At 30.5% G+C, this 13,196-nt stretch overlaps 1 protein-coding gene and 1 long non-coding RNA gene across 2 annotated transcripts in view; one reads left to right on the top strand and one right to left on the bottom strand.

The window, feature by feature from the left end:
• The window catches only part of LOC139527716 (sodium-dependent serotonin transporter-like), a 35,794-nt gene that overhangs the window by 14,424 nt on the left and 8,174 nt on the right, over positions 1–13,196 (bottom strand). The window contains exons 2-5 of the mRNA XM_071323342.1: positions 2,449–2,583; positions 973–1,161; positions 828–861; positions 309–447 (exon numbers count right to left, since the gene is read on the bottom strand). Coding sequence (XP_071179443.1) covers positions 309–447; positions 828–861; positions 973–1,161; positions 2,449–2,583 — 497 coding nt within the window. The remainder of the gene's footprint in view (positions 1–308; positions 448–827; positions 862–972; positions 1,162–2,448; positions 2,584–13,196) is intronic.
• Positions 10,721–11,658, top strand: LOC139527717 (uncharacterized). Its single transcript, XR_011665419.1, has 2 exons — positions 10,721–10,839; positions 11,299–11,658. It is a non-coding gene; the product is annotated as an uncharacterized lncRNA (long non-coding RNA).

The following is a 13,196-nucleotide window of genomic DNA, read 5'->3' as shown; positions in this document are numbered from 1 at the left end:
CAATGTTGCAAGCAAAAACCGTTATCCGAATAAAAAAAATTTATAGCCTTAATGACAAAGACAATTCTACGAACAATTGTCAACACAACACTACAGAGAACAATTCAAATTCAACTAAAATTCCTATTATAATTTATTTGCTTCGGGAGGTTCAATAATTTCTGCTCCTCTCGTCTCACCCAATAAGTAATACTTGACGATTATGTATCAAAGCATGTTAAATATCTTGCGCATATACTGTAAGTTATATATTTTCCCATGCAATCGGTTGAGGGTTTTATCTACTACTTGTGTGTCTTTTAATTTACCTTCCCCGAACTTTTGACCCCTCTCCACATTGCAAAGTAAACTATGATAAATACACCAAACAGACATAAAGCTAATATCCAGTTAACACCTCCTACATCTTCAAGAGCATCAGCATAATTCAACCCGAGTACTTGGTATCTACAATGAAAGTAGGGTGCAGACTCATTAAAACATGTCCATGTGCTTAGATCTTTACAATGATTAAAATGTATACTGATAATAAAAGAAAATTTATTACATTATAGCAAGTTTGTTTTTTTATATATTGTTTGCCCCATTTGCATACATGTATCTTATTGAAAGAGTGTCGCATTGAATCTTTTCAATAGAATTTTTTCAAATTTCAATAAATAAGTTTCTTGGTGACTCTTGGCCATGGCTTAAAACATGTAAAAGAACACCAGCCAGTGAAAACTATATTAAAATCAGTATTTCTAAATAATCACTTTTTAAATTACCCGGACCCTAAATTTAACAGTTTTGGTAAAATTTGACAAAAGAAACTTAACAAATCTTACTCAAAGAATTCTTCTGTTGCCGTCTTTGTGTCGTCGACTATAGTGATATTGGTTACGTTTGCAATAGTCAGATTCAATGGATTCAATGTAACGGAATTATTCGCATTGTTTTTTGAACTGATATTTAGCAAATGTTTGGAGTCAATAGTATTTTGAACTGCACCTCGTCCTTCATATACCACACATTTGTCGATACTATTCCATGAATTATTACAAGATTTCCATGGCACATCTGATGCCATCGCTGAGAAAAAATAGAACACTGCCCATGCAATTATAGTGTTGTAATACCACGAAACATAGGTTGCAATTACCACTATTGCTAATCCAATTCCTGAATAAAAGATAGTAACAGAGCAAAACATTATTCATACAGTAATATTATCCATGTTTATATAGATATTTTTTCCATTAGTTATCTATCTAACTTCGTAGGAATCTCCATTTTTAAATTCATTGCACAAAATGTACATGTATGGTAGTATAGACGTTTTTAAAGATCCTAATAAGACCGGTTTTGTTTTCATGTTCTCAAAATGTTGGCTGTATATCTGTTCTGTAATAATATTTCAGATTATGGACTGAAAACTTGGTGTCAAGCTTAACAAATGGAAATTTGCACTTTTCTTTTATTGTGGTTTTTTGCTATCTTAGTATCTTGGTTCCTTATCCTCTTGGTGTATTATCCTCTTATTTTGGAACCTTGGTATCTTTTTATCAACTTTTGAAGAATATGGATACGTGTTTCTCGTTTCTCGTTTTTTTATTTTATATAGATTAGACCGTTGATTTTCCCGTTTGAATGGTTTTACACTAGTAATTTTGTTGTTCGGTGTGAGCCAAGGCTCCGTGTTGAAGGCCGTACATTGACCTATAATGGTTTACTTTTTTTTTTAATTGTTATTTGGATGAAGAGTTGTCTCATTGGCACTCACACCACATCTTCCTATATCTATCTACTTGTTAAGTTTAAAACTACGCTTACATTGTTGTATATTATGATTTTAATTTGATTTTTGGTGTTTTAACGCCTCTTTTAAGCACCACATTTAGGCACTTTCGTGGCGGCCAGTTTTATTGGTGTAGATTGCCGTAGTGCCCGTGGAAAACCACCAACCTTCGATAGGAAAACTGACAATCCTAGTCAATTGGAGTCGAGTGCACTCGCACTAGCGAGGTTCGAACTCACAATCTCAGTATTAACTGTCTAGTGATTACAGTAGTAAAATACTTAGACTACTAGGCCACCGAGGCCCCTGTTGTATATTATGGGGGTTACTTTCTATAACTGTTTAAGTTTTGGTTGCTTTCAAAATATTGTGTATGTTCTCATGAAATTTAACAGTACAGATATGTGTTATGACTGCAAATGTGACATCTATTCACCAGATTTTGTATAGTATGTTGATATGAATAGCATATATATAACTGTTTAAGATATTTTTATCGGTTGCTTTCAAAATTTTGTCAATTTTCTATGAAACGTCTATTCATTATAGTACGACATGCTAATTTTTTATGCAAATTAAATTTTGAAAAAGAAGTAAATTAAAGACGATTTGCGATCGTGATATATATAATCCATATAAACACTACGTTTCTGTATTTAAGTGTTACATACCCTTTAAAGCGGGACATATTCTCTTCCAGACTGTCAAACACCCACATCTTTGGAACTGTCCTAATGCAAGTTCCATATAGAAAAGAGGTAATCCTCCAAAGATTAACATTATAACATATGGTATCAAGAAAGCACCTATATAGGTAAAAAAAACAGTCTGTTGTAAAAAAACGGGTGAAAATACCACAAAATTATTATACATGTAATACTAATTTGCCGAATAGCTTGTAGTCAGCTCTTTTGCATTGATATGAATAACCATTGATATGTCAACTGTTTTTGAAATACTTAGGATTTTCATACCCGCGAATGGATTACCTTTAGTCGGTTGCATTTTACACAACCATCAATGGATCTTCAATGCTCTGCAACTTAGTACTTTATTCGGTCATTTTTGCTAATTTCTTTTTATTCAAACTTAACTGATGCTTTTTTAAAAGTAATCCTGATAACTAAGACGAATTTATTTATAACTGTTTAATGTTTAAAAGTAAAAACATATTTGCTTTTCTCTTAACTTGGAGTTATTCTTTTCATGTTCGCACATACGTGTTCGTGTGTATTTTGTACATTGAGCGTTTATCACAAAAACCCATGTTATATGTATCAAATTCAGCATTTATTTGTTTATCAAGTAACTGACCACTAAAGTACATTGGTGAAAAGAGAAACATTCAGAGACAAAGAAACCCAAATTCAATATCTAGGGCAAGGTGGAGAAGTTAGCATTTGTCATCTTAGTAAATGCATACTAGTATACAAAACGACCAAATCGTGATGACGTCATTCAAATTCTTTCTGATCAGTCAGATGAATCATCGATATATCAAAGTATTCACATTGTTCTTTGATCATTGTACTTTTATTTATTAGCATTTCTAGTTTCTGTAAAGATTTTTGCTTAATAATCGATTGATGTTTCAAGATTATCTTCTTATTTTGATACATCGTGATCATTTATTATGATGTCTATGAATTCATATCAAAGTACAGAAAATATGATTAAATGCATATTTCTCTAGGAATATAAAGTTCACATTTGCATGTTTTATCCTTATGTAATCCTGCCTATTTACATTTATAAGCCATGTGTCATGAAACATTATTCTTGCTTTATAAGTTTTCGATAGCTACGACATTGTTGTTTATGATCACTTATTGATTATTTCATTATTTTCTTTTTCCCTAAATCATCTACCGTCATCAAATTGATATAAGAAGATATGATACAAAATGTATGAGACAACTCTCCATCCAAGTCACATGTACAATTTACAAAGTACGGTCTTCAATACGGAGCCTTGGCTCACATTGAACAGTAAGAGCTATAAAGGGCCCCAAAAATGACTAGTGTAAAATTATTCAAACAGGAAAACCAATGGTCTAATCTATATTAAAACGAGAAAGAGAAATATTTATGAACCACATAAGCAAAGTTAACGACAACTACTGTTCCTAATAAAGTACTTTCAGTGATCAGTTACTCAATAAATCTGAACATGCCAAATTTTATACACATAAAAGAATAATAAACGCTCGAATGCAAAATACATGTGAGGACAGGACAAAATAGATCCCATATTTCACATGTGTACGCCACCCGCGCGTTTTGTCGATTGTTCATCTTATGATCTTGTGATGTCAATGAAATCATTGATATATTCTTTGTATCTATCCGCTCTCATTATATTTTGTTTTGTTTTTTAACTACTCTTTCTTCTATAAGTCTAAATAAGACATATGTTAATGCTAATGTTTCATACGGACATTTGAAATTGTATATCCTGTCAGGGGAGCCCAAAGCAAAGTACTTGCAAATTTGTTAATATCGAAGATAAACCTTTACCATATGGATGAAAGGAAAAATACTCTGCATATAATACACTTGTAGAACCATGAGTGCTTGGTATATATTACATTGACTGCAAATTGTACATATGTATCTAAAACTATAAGTCATGTGCGGTTTCAGTTCTTGAGGTTTTAATTAGTTATTTTGCTAAATTATACAATAAGGGGAAACCATTTTGAATATAGTAGAATTCTGTTTAAGGGGGCTCGGGCCTATTCGAAGTTTCTATCAGAAGTGCCGTATTTTTTGTTATTTTATTCTTTACAGAAAGTGAATCCAATTGGTCGAAAAAAAATAAGGGGTCACGGACCATTTAAGCTCAAAATTTCACTTTTAAACAGGTATGCAAAGGGGACCATTTTTCAATGAAATGATAGGGAAAATAGAGGTGTTAACATATTTTTATCGGAATATCAAAAAAACTTTCTATGACACTTGGTCCAAAACTGTAATATAAAAAGCTGAAATATAGCTTCAAAGAATGAGCAAATAAAAAACATAGGTCACCGAAAAGGAAAAAAAATTTTTGCCTTAAAACCCAAATTTTGGAGGGAAAATGGTGACAATTGGTGAAATGTCATTTTGACCCTTTAACAAATACGGATAATAACGAAAATATTCTATTTTTTTGTAACAAAATAAAACTAGTACAAAACATTTACCGTCTTATTTTCCCTTAGGGAAATACAAACATCATCCTAGCTGCGAAACCGTAGCACTTATGATCCTTAGATATTGGTTTGACAAAATTATTTGAGAAACTTGGCTCGTTGATCTCATGACCCATTTGATTTGAATTCTTTTTTTTGGGGGGGAGGGGGGTGAACCAGAAATCTGTTGTCTGCAATCACTTAAAATAGAACATAATGATCATAATAGCTCCGGATTTGGAGCTACCACCAGCCATGCTTTATAAAATAGAAAATAATAATGGGATTATACATTTAAAATCATGATGTATGATTTGAGGTTAGCTTATGTTTAGTGGTTATTCTTCTAATGAAGAAATGTCAGAAACATAGTTATTTTTAATGTGTAAAAGGAAAAAAAAAATTGCAAGATAATTATTTTTGCACCTGTGTTTATAACAATTAAATTACACATCAAAATTAATGTCATGTTACATGAAAAATGGAATTTATTCAAAATTTCACTTTTCTATTCTTTTTTATTTAATTGTCCTTGTTTTGAGATTGTTGAATTTTTTTCTGATTATGCGGTTTTATGACCTTTGATACATAAATGAAAAAAGTTAATGAAAATTTTATTCCTAAAGAAACGCTGAGTGTTCGTTTAACATTCGGCAGTTATACATGTATCTAAAAAATTATTTCTTCAAAAGTTAATAACTATTTTACAATTAATTTACCGACTTCGTTCTTCATGTTACAATTACTTTGTCATCAAAAATATCAGGGTTATTATTTTGCAAGGCAGACGCGGATTTGAACTTCAGAACGCTCGCTTCAAACAGGTTAAAAGACAAAATAAAGTTCGAAGTTTAAGAGCATTGAGGGTAAAAAATTCCGAAAAATAATTACGGTTATCAATTCCTATACAAAATAGAAAATTATTAGCAATTCAAACCATTTAAAGTATTGTAAATAATTGATTTTATAAATATGACAATATTAATGATAATTCATGTTAACAAAAAAGTGCTTTAATTCAATATAAGTGATAGTCGGGTAAATGATATACGTGCTGCTTAGGAGGTTAATGTACTTGTACTTAGTCACACTTATGAGTATGGTTGCGTCAACCATATTTCCTTAATGTTTTTCATACTTCATAGAAACACATATTAGTTACATTCCGATTAACACAATTGCAAACAGCATTGATGAATGTTAAAATATATGATATAGGAATTTAGATGTAATAATGAAGAAAAAAATATTGGGGTCACGTGCTACAAAATAATGTAAACTTAATTTACTTCACAATGTTCTATAAAAGGTCGAATATCTGCGTTTTTAAGTTTTAAAATATCAAAATTTTCGAATCAAACGAAAAATACTCTGTTTTTATTAAACCTGTCGGTCTTAATAGTAAGGTGAAACACATATTTTTTTGTCATTCACATAAAAAGTCTTACAAATGATTTGCATTTCTTAATATTCGCACATTTCATGAGATATCTAGACCAATTGTATTTTGAAATTACAATTCAGGATGGTACATGTAGCAGAAACTCAATCATTTCTCAATATAATTCTATTTGTCTTTTCCATTCTTAAAAAAATATAAAACAAGACGTTATAAACGTTATTTGTCCGAAAAGCTTTTCCGGTTTTACCTTTACCATCAAAGCCGAATATTTGAAAGCCAAGGGTTGAAAATGTTAACAGCTATAACCCCCAAAAAGGACGTTTTAAAAATGGTCACATCCATCTTAGACCAACTTCTCGGGGTGATTTTGAACCATAGTTTCTGTATAATTTCAAAACTTAAAGAACGGAGCAATTTAGATTCCTTGTTATAGTTGCTATACTATTTTTCTAGTTATTGTACTATGATTTATATAAATTATGCACCTGCTCTTCAGACATCCACTTATATGCATAATTTATTATGCATGATCATAATATATGCATGTTATAATTTTTTAATGATAGATGAATTAAATATTTATAATTCTTCTTTTTTCAATTAAAAAAAGTCCCTGAAAACTTCTGTATATATCACTACTAATGATAGACATATATTTATTAAACACTCCAGGCACAAACAGTATTTTTCTGACAATATTGCCAGGATCTGAACTTTAAGATACAAAGTTGAAGACAGTATTCATTTCACGCATCCTGTTTTGATTATCATATAAATAAAGCAGGCCTCTTGCTAATTAATGTTACTTATTATGTCCAAGAAATATGTTGATCAGCATTATCTCTTTTGGGCTGATTGTAGTGATGGCGTTAGCGCAAAAAATCATCTATGACATTAATACTCAGGTAAGTCATGTATTATCAAGAACGGCATTGAAACGGCTTTAAATTTTTAATTCTTTCGGTTCCAATCGATTTCTCTCCGTCCAAATATCTAATTTTGGTTGACGATTTAACGTCATGTGTGTATTTGTTGTGTATACGATCTGCAGCAGTGAGGTTGGCAAAGGTTTACAATATACCAACATGATAGATATAGATTCTACCACTGCATCAAGTGTGATACGATATTTATCCACTCGAGACATTTAAATTTTCAAATTTAAAACACGAGGCTCGCCGAGCGTTTTACATATTTTCCATTCTCAATTATATTTTAATAATGTTAAGTGGCCATAATGACATTGTCAGTTCATGGACTGCAGGGATCCAGGTATCCAGTAGTCCGTAAAGATTCAGTGTATAGTTTTCTCATTGGTAATTATACCACATCCCCTTATTTTTTTTACAACAGGTTGCAGATACACGATTTTTTATTAGTTTTTATTGGTTTTGAACTGGCATGCAGTATTTTAAATCTGTTCTATATTTCTTAAGTGTTTTGTTAGTTGTTTTTGTCCTGTGTGTCGATCAGATGAGCTTAACAATAAATTCATCATAGATACCAGAACTTAATTTTGTACATACGCCAGACGCGCGTTTCGTCTACAAAAGACTCATCAGTGACGCTCGAATTCAAAAAAGTTAAAAAGGCCAAATAAAGTACGAAGTTGAAGAGCATTGAGGACCAAATTCCTAAAAAGTGTTGCCAAATTCAGCTAAGGTAATCTATGCCTTAGGTAGAAAAGCCTTAGTATTTCCAAAAATTCAAAATTTTGTAAACAGTAAATTTAAAAATATAACCATAATTCAGTGGTTTTCGAGATTTAACGGGAACGCTTAAACCCAAACAGGGATGTATCATATTCAAGAATAAACTAAAGGAGCTATATGACCAAAAGAAACATTCAGCTTTTAAAGATACACGAACAACCTAGATTAAAGAAGAATTTAAATAGAACTAAACGACTTTTGTCAAAACAGCGTTATGAAGGGCTTACAATCAATAAATCTGCAATAACCAAATGAATGCGAAGATGGTATATTATTGATACAATACATGTATTTCCTTTTGATTATTGTGCAGTATTCATCTGGCTACCGAATTCTTTGTTTACGTATGAACCACTCTGGTATCTAGTTGGAAGTAAAATTTAATACGTTTACCATGCGATGAAGTTGCGTTTATGTCTAAGTTTTGTTGGATTTTCCCAACATGATTACATTTTGACTGATGTTCAGAGATGGGTCCGATTACTTTCAATGTAATTGTTTAAATTACAATTACTTTGTCATTTGTACGATTAAATTAAATTAATGATTACTTCATTTCTGATCTGATTAAATTAATGATTACATTGGCAAAGTAATCATGATTACATCTGATTACAATGAATTTAAAAAAAAAACATTTTGAATGATGAGAATGAATTAACGTTTGATATAACATTAGTTCTTTTTAGAAAGAATTTTGTTTTATATATATTTTAAAATGATAACTTCAAACTTCATATATTTAATAAACCACAAATGTTCCCTACAGACATACATGAACATTGTGTCACCCATTACACTTTATCCCCATTGATCTCTGAATCATTTTGACTTCAATTGAATATGGCTTTATAAAGAGTTTGCTGTTTGTCTTCTGAACTCTTCCAGACTTTATATGTATTTCAAGGTGCAGTTTTTTGCAAGTTAAAATATGGATGAAATAAATTTAAAAGATAAAAATTATGAAAAAATTTAATAGAATTGTTTAAACAAATTGTAAACAAAAAACAAGTACTATAAGTCAATGCAATTTACATGTCCAGTCCAAGTACATACAAAAATTTACTTATATTAAACAAGATATTTGTCCAACTTTTAATTTAGTTTGTGCTAATTAGATAAATTTTCACATGTCTGATTAATCTTTTATCATATATATTGTCCTACAGCTATACTCAATTGGTAATTGCAATAAAAACAAACCTTAATTGGTTTCCTACCTGTCAATTCAAAGTTTACAATAATCACAATATTAACAAAAGATTATAATTCAGGATTAAAGAAAATATAATATTGCTTAACTATAACAGTTTTTTTATCAAATATATAATGTATATCTTTAAATTGTGAATATATGTACAATATCTTTTACTAGGGTCTTCTTAGGCTAATGATGACTTTTTCAATATTGTAACAGTTTATATTTTACTGAAGTATACAAATCAATTAACATGCTTGATAAAGTAAACCAAACTATCTTAACTTGTTAAATATCTATTAAATAAGAATAACAAAAAGGTTCATTTATTAACCATGAACACAGTTCAAGATTTTTTTCATTGTAATCAGAATGTAATCAAAATGTAATCAGGATTACAGGACATTTGAAAAGTAATTGATTAAATTAAATTACATGTAATCAGATTTTTGGCTGATTAATGATTACAATGATTACTTGAAAAATTGTAATCAATTACAGCTGATTAATGATTACAATTACAATTACCCCAAGTCTGCTGATGTTTGCCAAAGATGTACGTGACCCTATTATATCTTTACATCATTTAAACGGAATTGATGTCCCAACAACATTTCAATATTTATGAAATCAATATATTTTGGTACAAGTAATGTTGATGATTTTTGTAAATTAAAATGGTTCCAAAATTTTGAAAGATTTCATTCACAGATTTTCATAAAATAAAAGAGAAATAGTTATCATTCTTTTCAATTTTGTGTTATATGATTTATTTCATTTGCAAACTAAGATTAGTTTTAGAATGACGCAAAACTGCTCCTAGCCAATCGAAACAACGTATGAAACATTTACGTGTTTCAATTATTCGACGTTAAAATCTCGTCAATCGAGTAAGAAGACACAAATAAAGGTAACACACTTTTATTAGTATCATTTCAACATTTTAAATTTAGATTGCATTGATAAAAAAAATCTACATATTTCGTGCAACATGTACTCGTTTCCGTATAGTCGGGATTTAACTTATGCAGTGACGTCACGCAATCGTTCCTAGTAATATTTAGTCTAGTTTAGAATTTTTATTGTTTGTAGTACTAAACCAGAAGTACATATAATGTTATTCTGCATTAGTCAATTATAACAACGTGTTATTAAAAACGTATATTAATAAAGAAACTAATAAAATAGCATTATCTTGTAGTACATTTACAAAAGGAAGATTTTTTTTCTTGTTTTAGCCATACTTGCAAATCTTATTGCAGATTTTCCAATTACCTTTGAACTGAAATACATGTATTATTAAAAAATTCATTGCATCATTACATTTTAAACAATTTAATATGAAAGAAAATCAACATAAGTAATTAATAGCAGTGACATTCTGTTGTTTTATGTGATAATGACTATGCTAAATAAATAATCCATCTTGTACACTTTTTTTTATTATTTATATATATATAAGAGATGAAGAGAATTCAAATGTCACCGACGAAATGAGTGTTTCTATCCTTGTATTCCTTGGATTCGCTGTGGCTGGATCGTTTGCACAAACGATTCAGTATGATATAAACACACAGGTAAGGGTTTTTGACGTTATAGGCAATTCAGAAGTGTTTTGGTAATTTTCTTTATTTCAAAACTACATGGACATCACTCGAAAAACAAATCGGATTTATAATGGTATAGAAGAGGGGCGAAAGATACCAGAGAGACATTCAAATCGAAGATCGAAAACTAACTGTCAACGCCATGGCTAAAAAGAGGAAAAAGACAAACAGACAAATAATAGTACACAAGACACAACAAAGAAATTTAAAGACTAAGTAACAACATGGAGTGATCTCAGGTGCTCCGGAAGGGTAGGTAGATCCCGCTCCACATGTGGCACATTACGTGTATAACTCAGACATATGAACATCAATTTATTTTTACAATTTGTTTCCCGATACTTTTTTTGGTCTTCGTTATAAGTTTATAAGATTTGAAATCGTTAAACTACTGTTGCCTTCATTTAAGTACTGATTTTGTTTCTGCAGGCCTTATGTACACAGATTGAACGGCCTGCAACGAGAGACTGCAGATGGGTTGCAGGATTAGATATGGCTGACTTGTTGATCGAAAGAGGAAGAATTATTGCTTATCAAATCAGATGGTTCAATGGAAGATGGTCAAGTTGGTATGTCCCTGGACTAAATGACTTAAGTAATGTGTACAATCCAAACAGACTCAAATGTGATTTACCTTACCGTCGGAATTCAATGAGAAGACGATGGGCATTGTTTTATGATCACACACACAGATTTATAATTTGTAAAACACGAGGAAATATTAAATAGATATATTGATGTTATTATGACACATGCATTAAAATGTCTATAATAAATTATGTATTATTATTTCATTTCTTATTTATACATTGGAGTGATTATCAACCTTTATTTGTCTGGGTTATGAAACAGTTCTGAATGCATTTTCAACTGACTAGGAACATACAGTTATACGTGGTGCCTACTTTTTAATGTATTAAGTGAATTATCTTAATGTTTCTGTGTGTGTTACATTTTGATGTTGTGTTTCTGTTGTGTCGTTGTTCTCCTCTTATATTTGATGCGTTTCCCTCAGTTTTAGTTGTTTTTAACCCGGATTTGTTTTTTTCTCAATCGATTTATGAGTTTCGAACAACAGTATACTACTGTTGCCTTTATTAATCACATTGAATTGGTTCATAACTTGTGGCATGAACTCAATTAAGTCTTAAACCACTTTTTTGTCACCTAAGAACGTCTTGTAGCGTTGCTGTTTTGAATTGTCAGTAAAATTGATGTATTTCTTCCAATTTGAACCAAGGCATTTCATGAAATTGGGTAAGAATTATAGGATGAAAACAAGGCGTCGTCTTCGTTGTTTAATACCCGTAGCAATCTGAAATTTTTATTTTCCAAATTTGAAAATTGGTTTGGTGTTTAAAATTTCAAGTATTCAATTCAATAAAACCAGGTTTAATCCACCATTTTCTACATTTGAAAATGCCTGTACCAAGTCAGGAATATGACAGTTATTGTACATTCGTTTTTGATACGTTTTTTTATTTGATTTTGCCATGTGATTGTGGACTTTCCGAATTGATTTTCCAAGTTCAGTAATTTTGTGATTTTACTTTTTAGTATCGAAGCAAAAACCATGACTTCAATACAAATGTTCTTATATGGTTTGATAATTAAGATAAGGATTATTTTATACCCGCCAAAATTAACATGTTTTGTCAGATCAAATGTTTTCGTACGTCATATGTTTTCGTACTTTGCATGTTTTTTCAATGGAAATCGTGACGTCATAATGCATTCTTAATATGACGAAAACCCATGAGACGATAATAAAGTTGAAGTAAAGTCGATTACTCAAATTTTATAACGTTGAATTTTTTCATGTCACTACAACAGAAAAGGAACCCTTTATTTCTTTTAAATAAGTTTTAAAAAAAATATGACACCGACCTTCTGAAAAAATAAGGCATTTAGGTGGTTTTCTTCTTCTCCGTTTATTAAATGAAAAAACGATTTAAAGATTACTACATATGACGTCTCAGTACAAGTCTCCAGGACGTCGAAATTTATTTCTGTAATCAACAATACACATTGCTTTATTATTGCACAATTTTTCCAAAGATAGTATGTTTGAATCATTTGTATATATCAGTATTTGTCAAAACTGTTGAGGTACACAAATCCAAAACAACATCATTGGGGTGCAACATAATGTGAAATTTGTAATCACGAAAACTTCACATCAGATTGTAGACAGAATATGTTTAAGGGATGAGAGAGCTAATTCGGGTTCACAGCTTTTGACTTTGTAACATTTAATAAGACAGAACTGATAAATCTTGCATAAAATGTTAAATCGCTGCTAAAATTTCACTTAGAAATACCAAACT

The sequence above is a fragment of the Mytilus edulis genome, chromosome 6 (genome assembly GCF_963676685.1).
Source record: "Mytilus edulis chromosome 6, xbMytEdul2.2, whole genome shotgun sequence".
Taxonomy (NCBI): domain Eukaryota; kingdom Metazoa; phylum Mollusca; class Bivalvia; order Mytilida; family Mytilidae; genus Mytilus; species Mytilus edulis.
The sequence above is the reverse complement of the archived record's forward strand: the minus strand, read 5'-3'. Positions and strand labels throughout refer to the sequence as shown.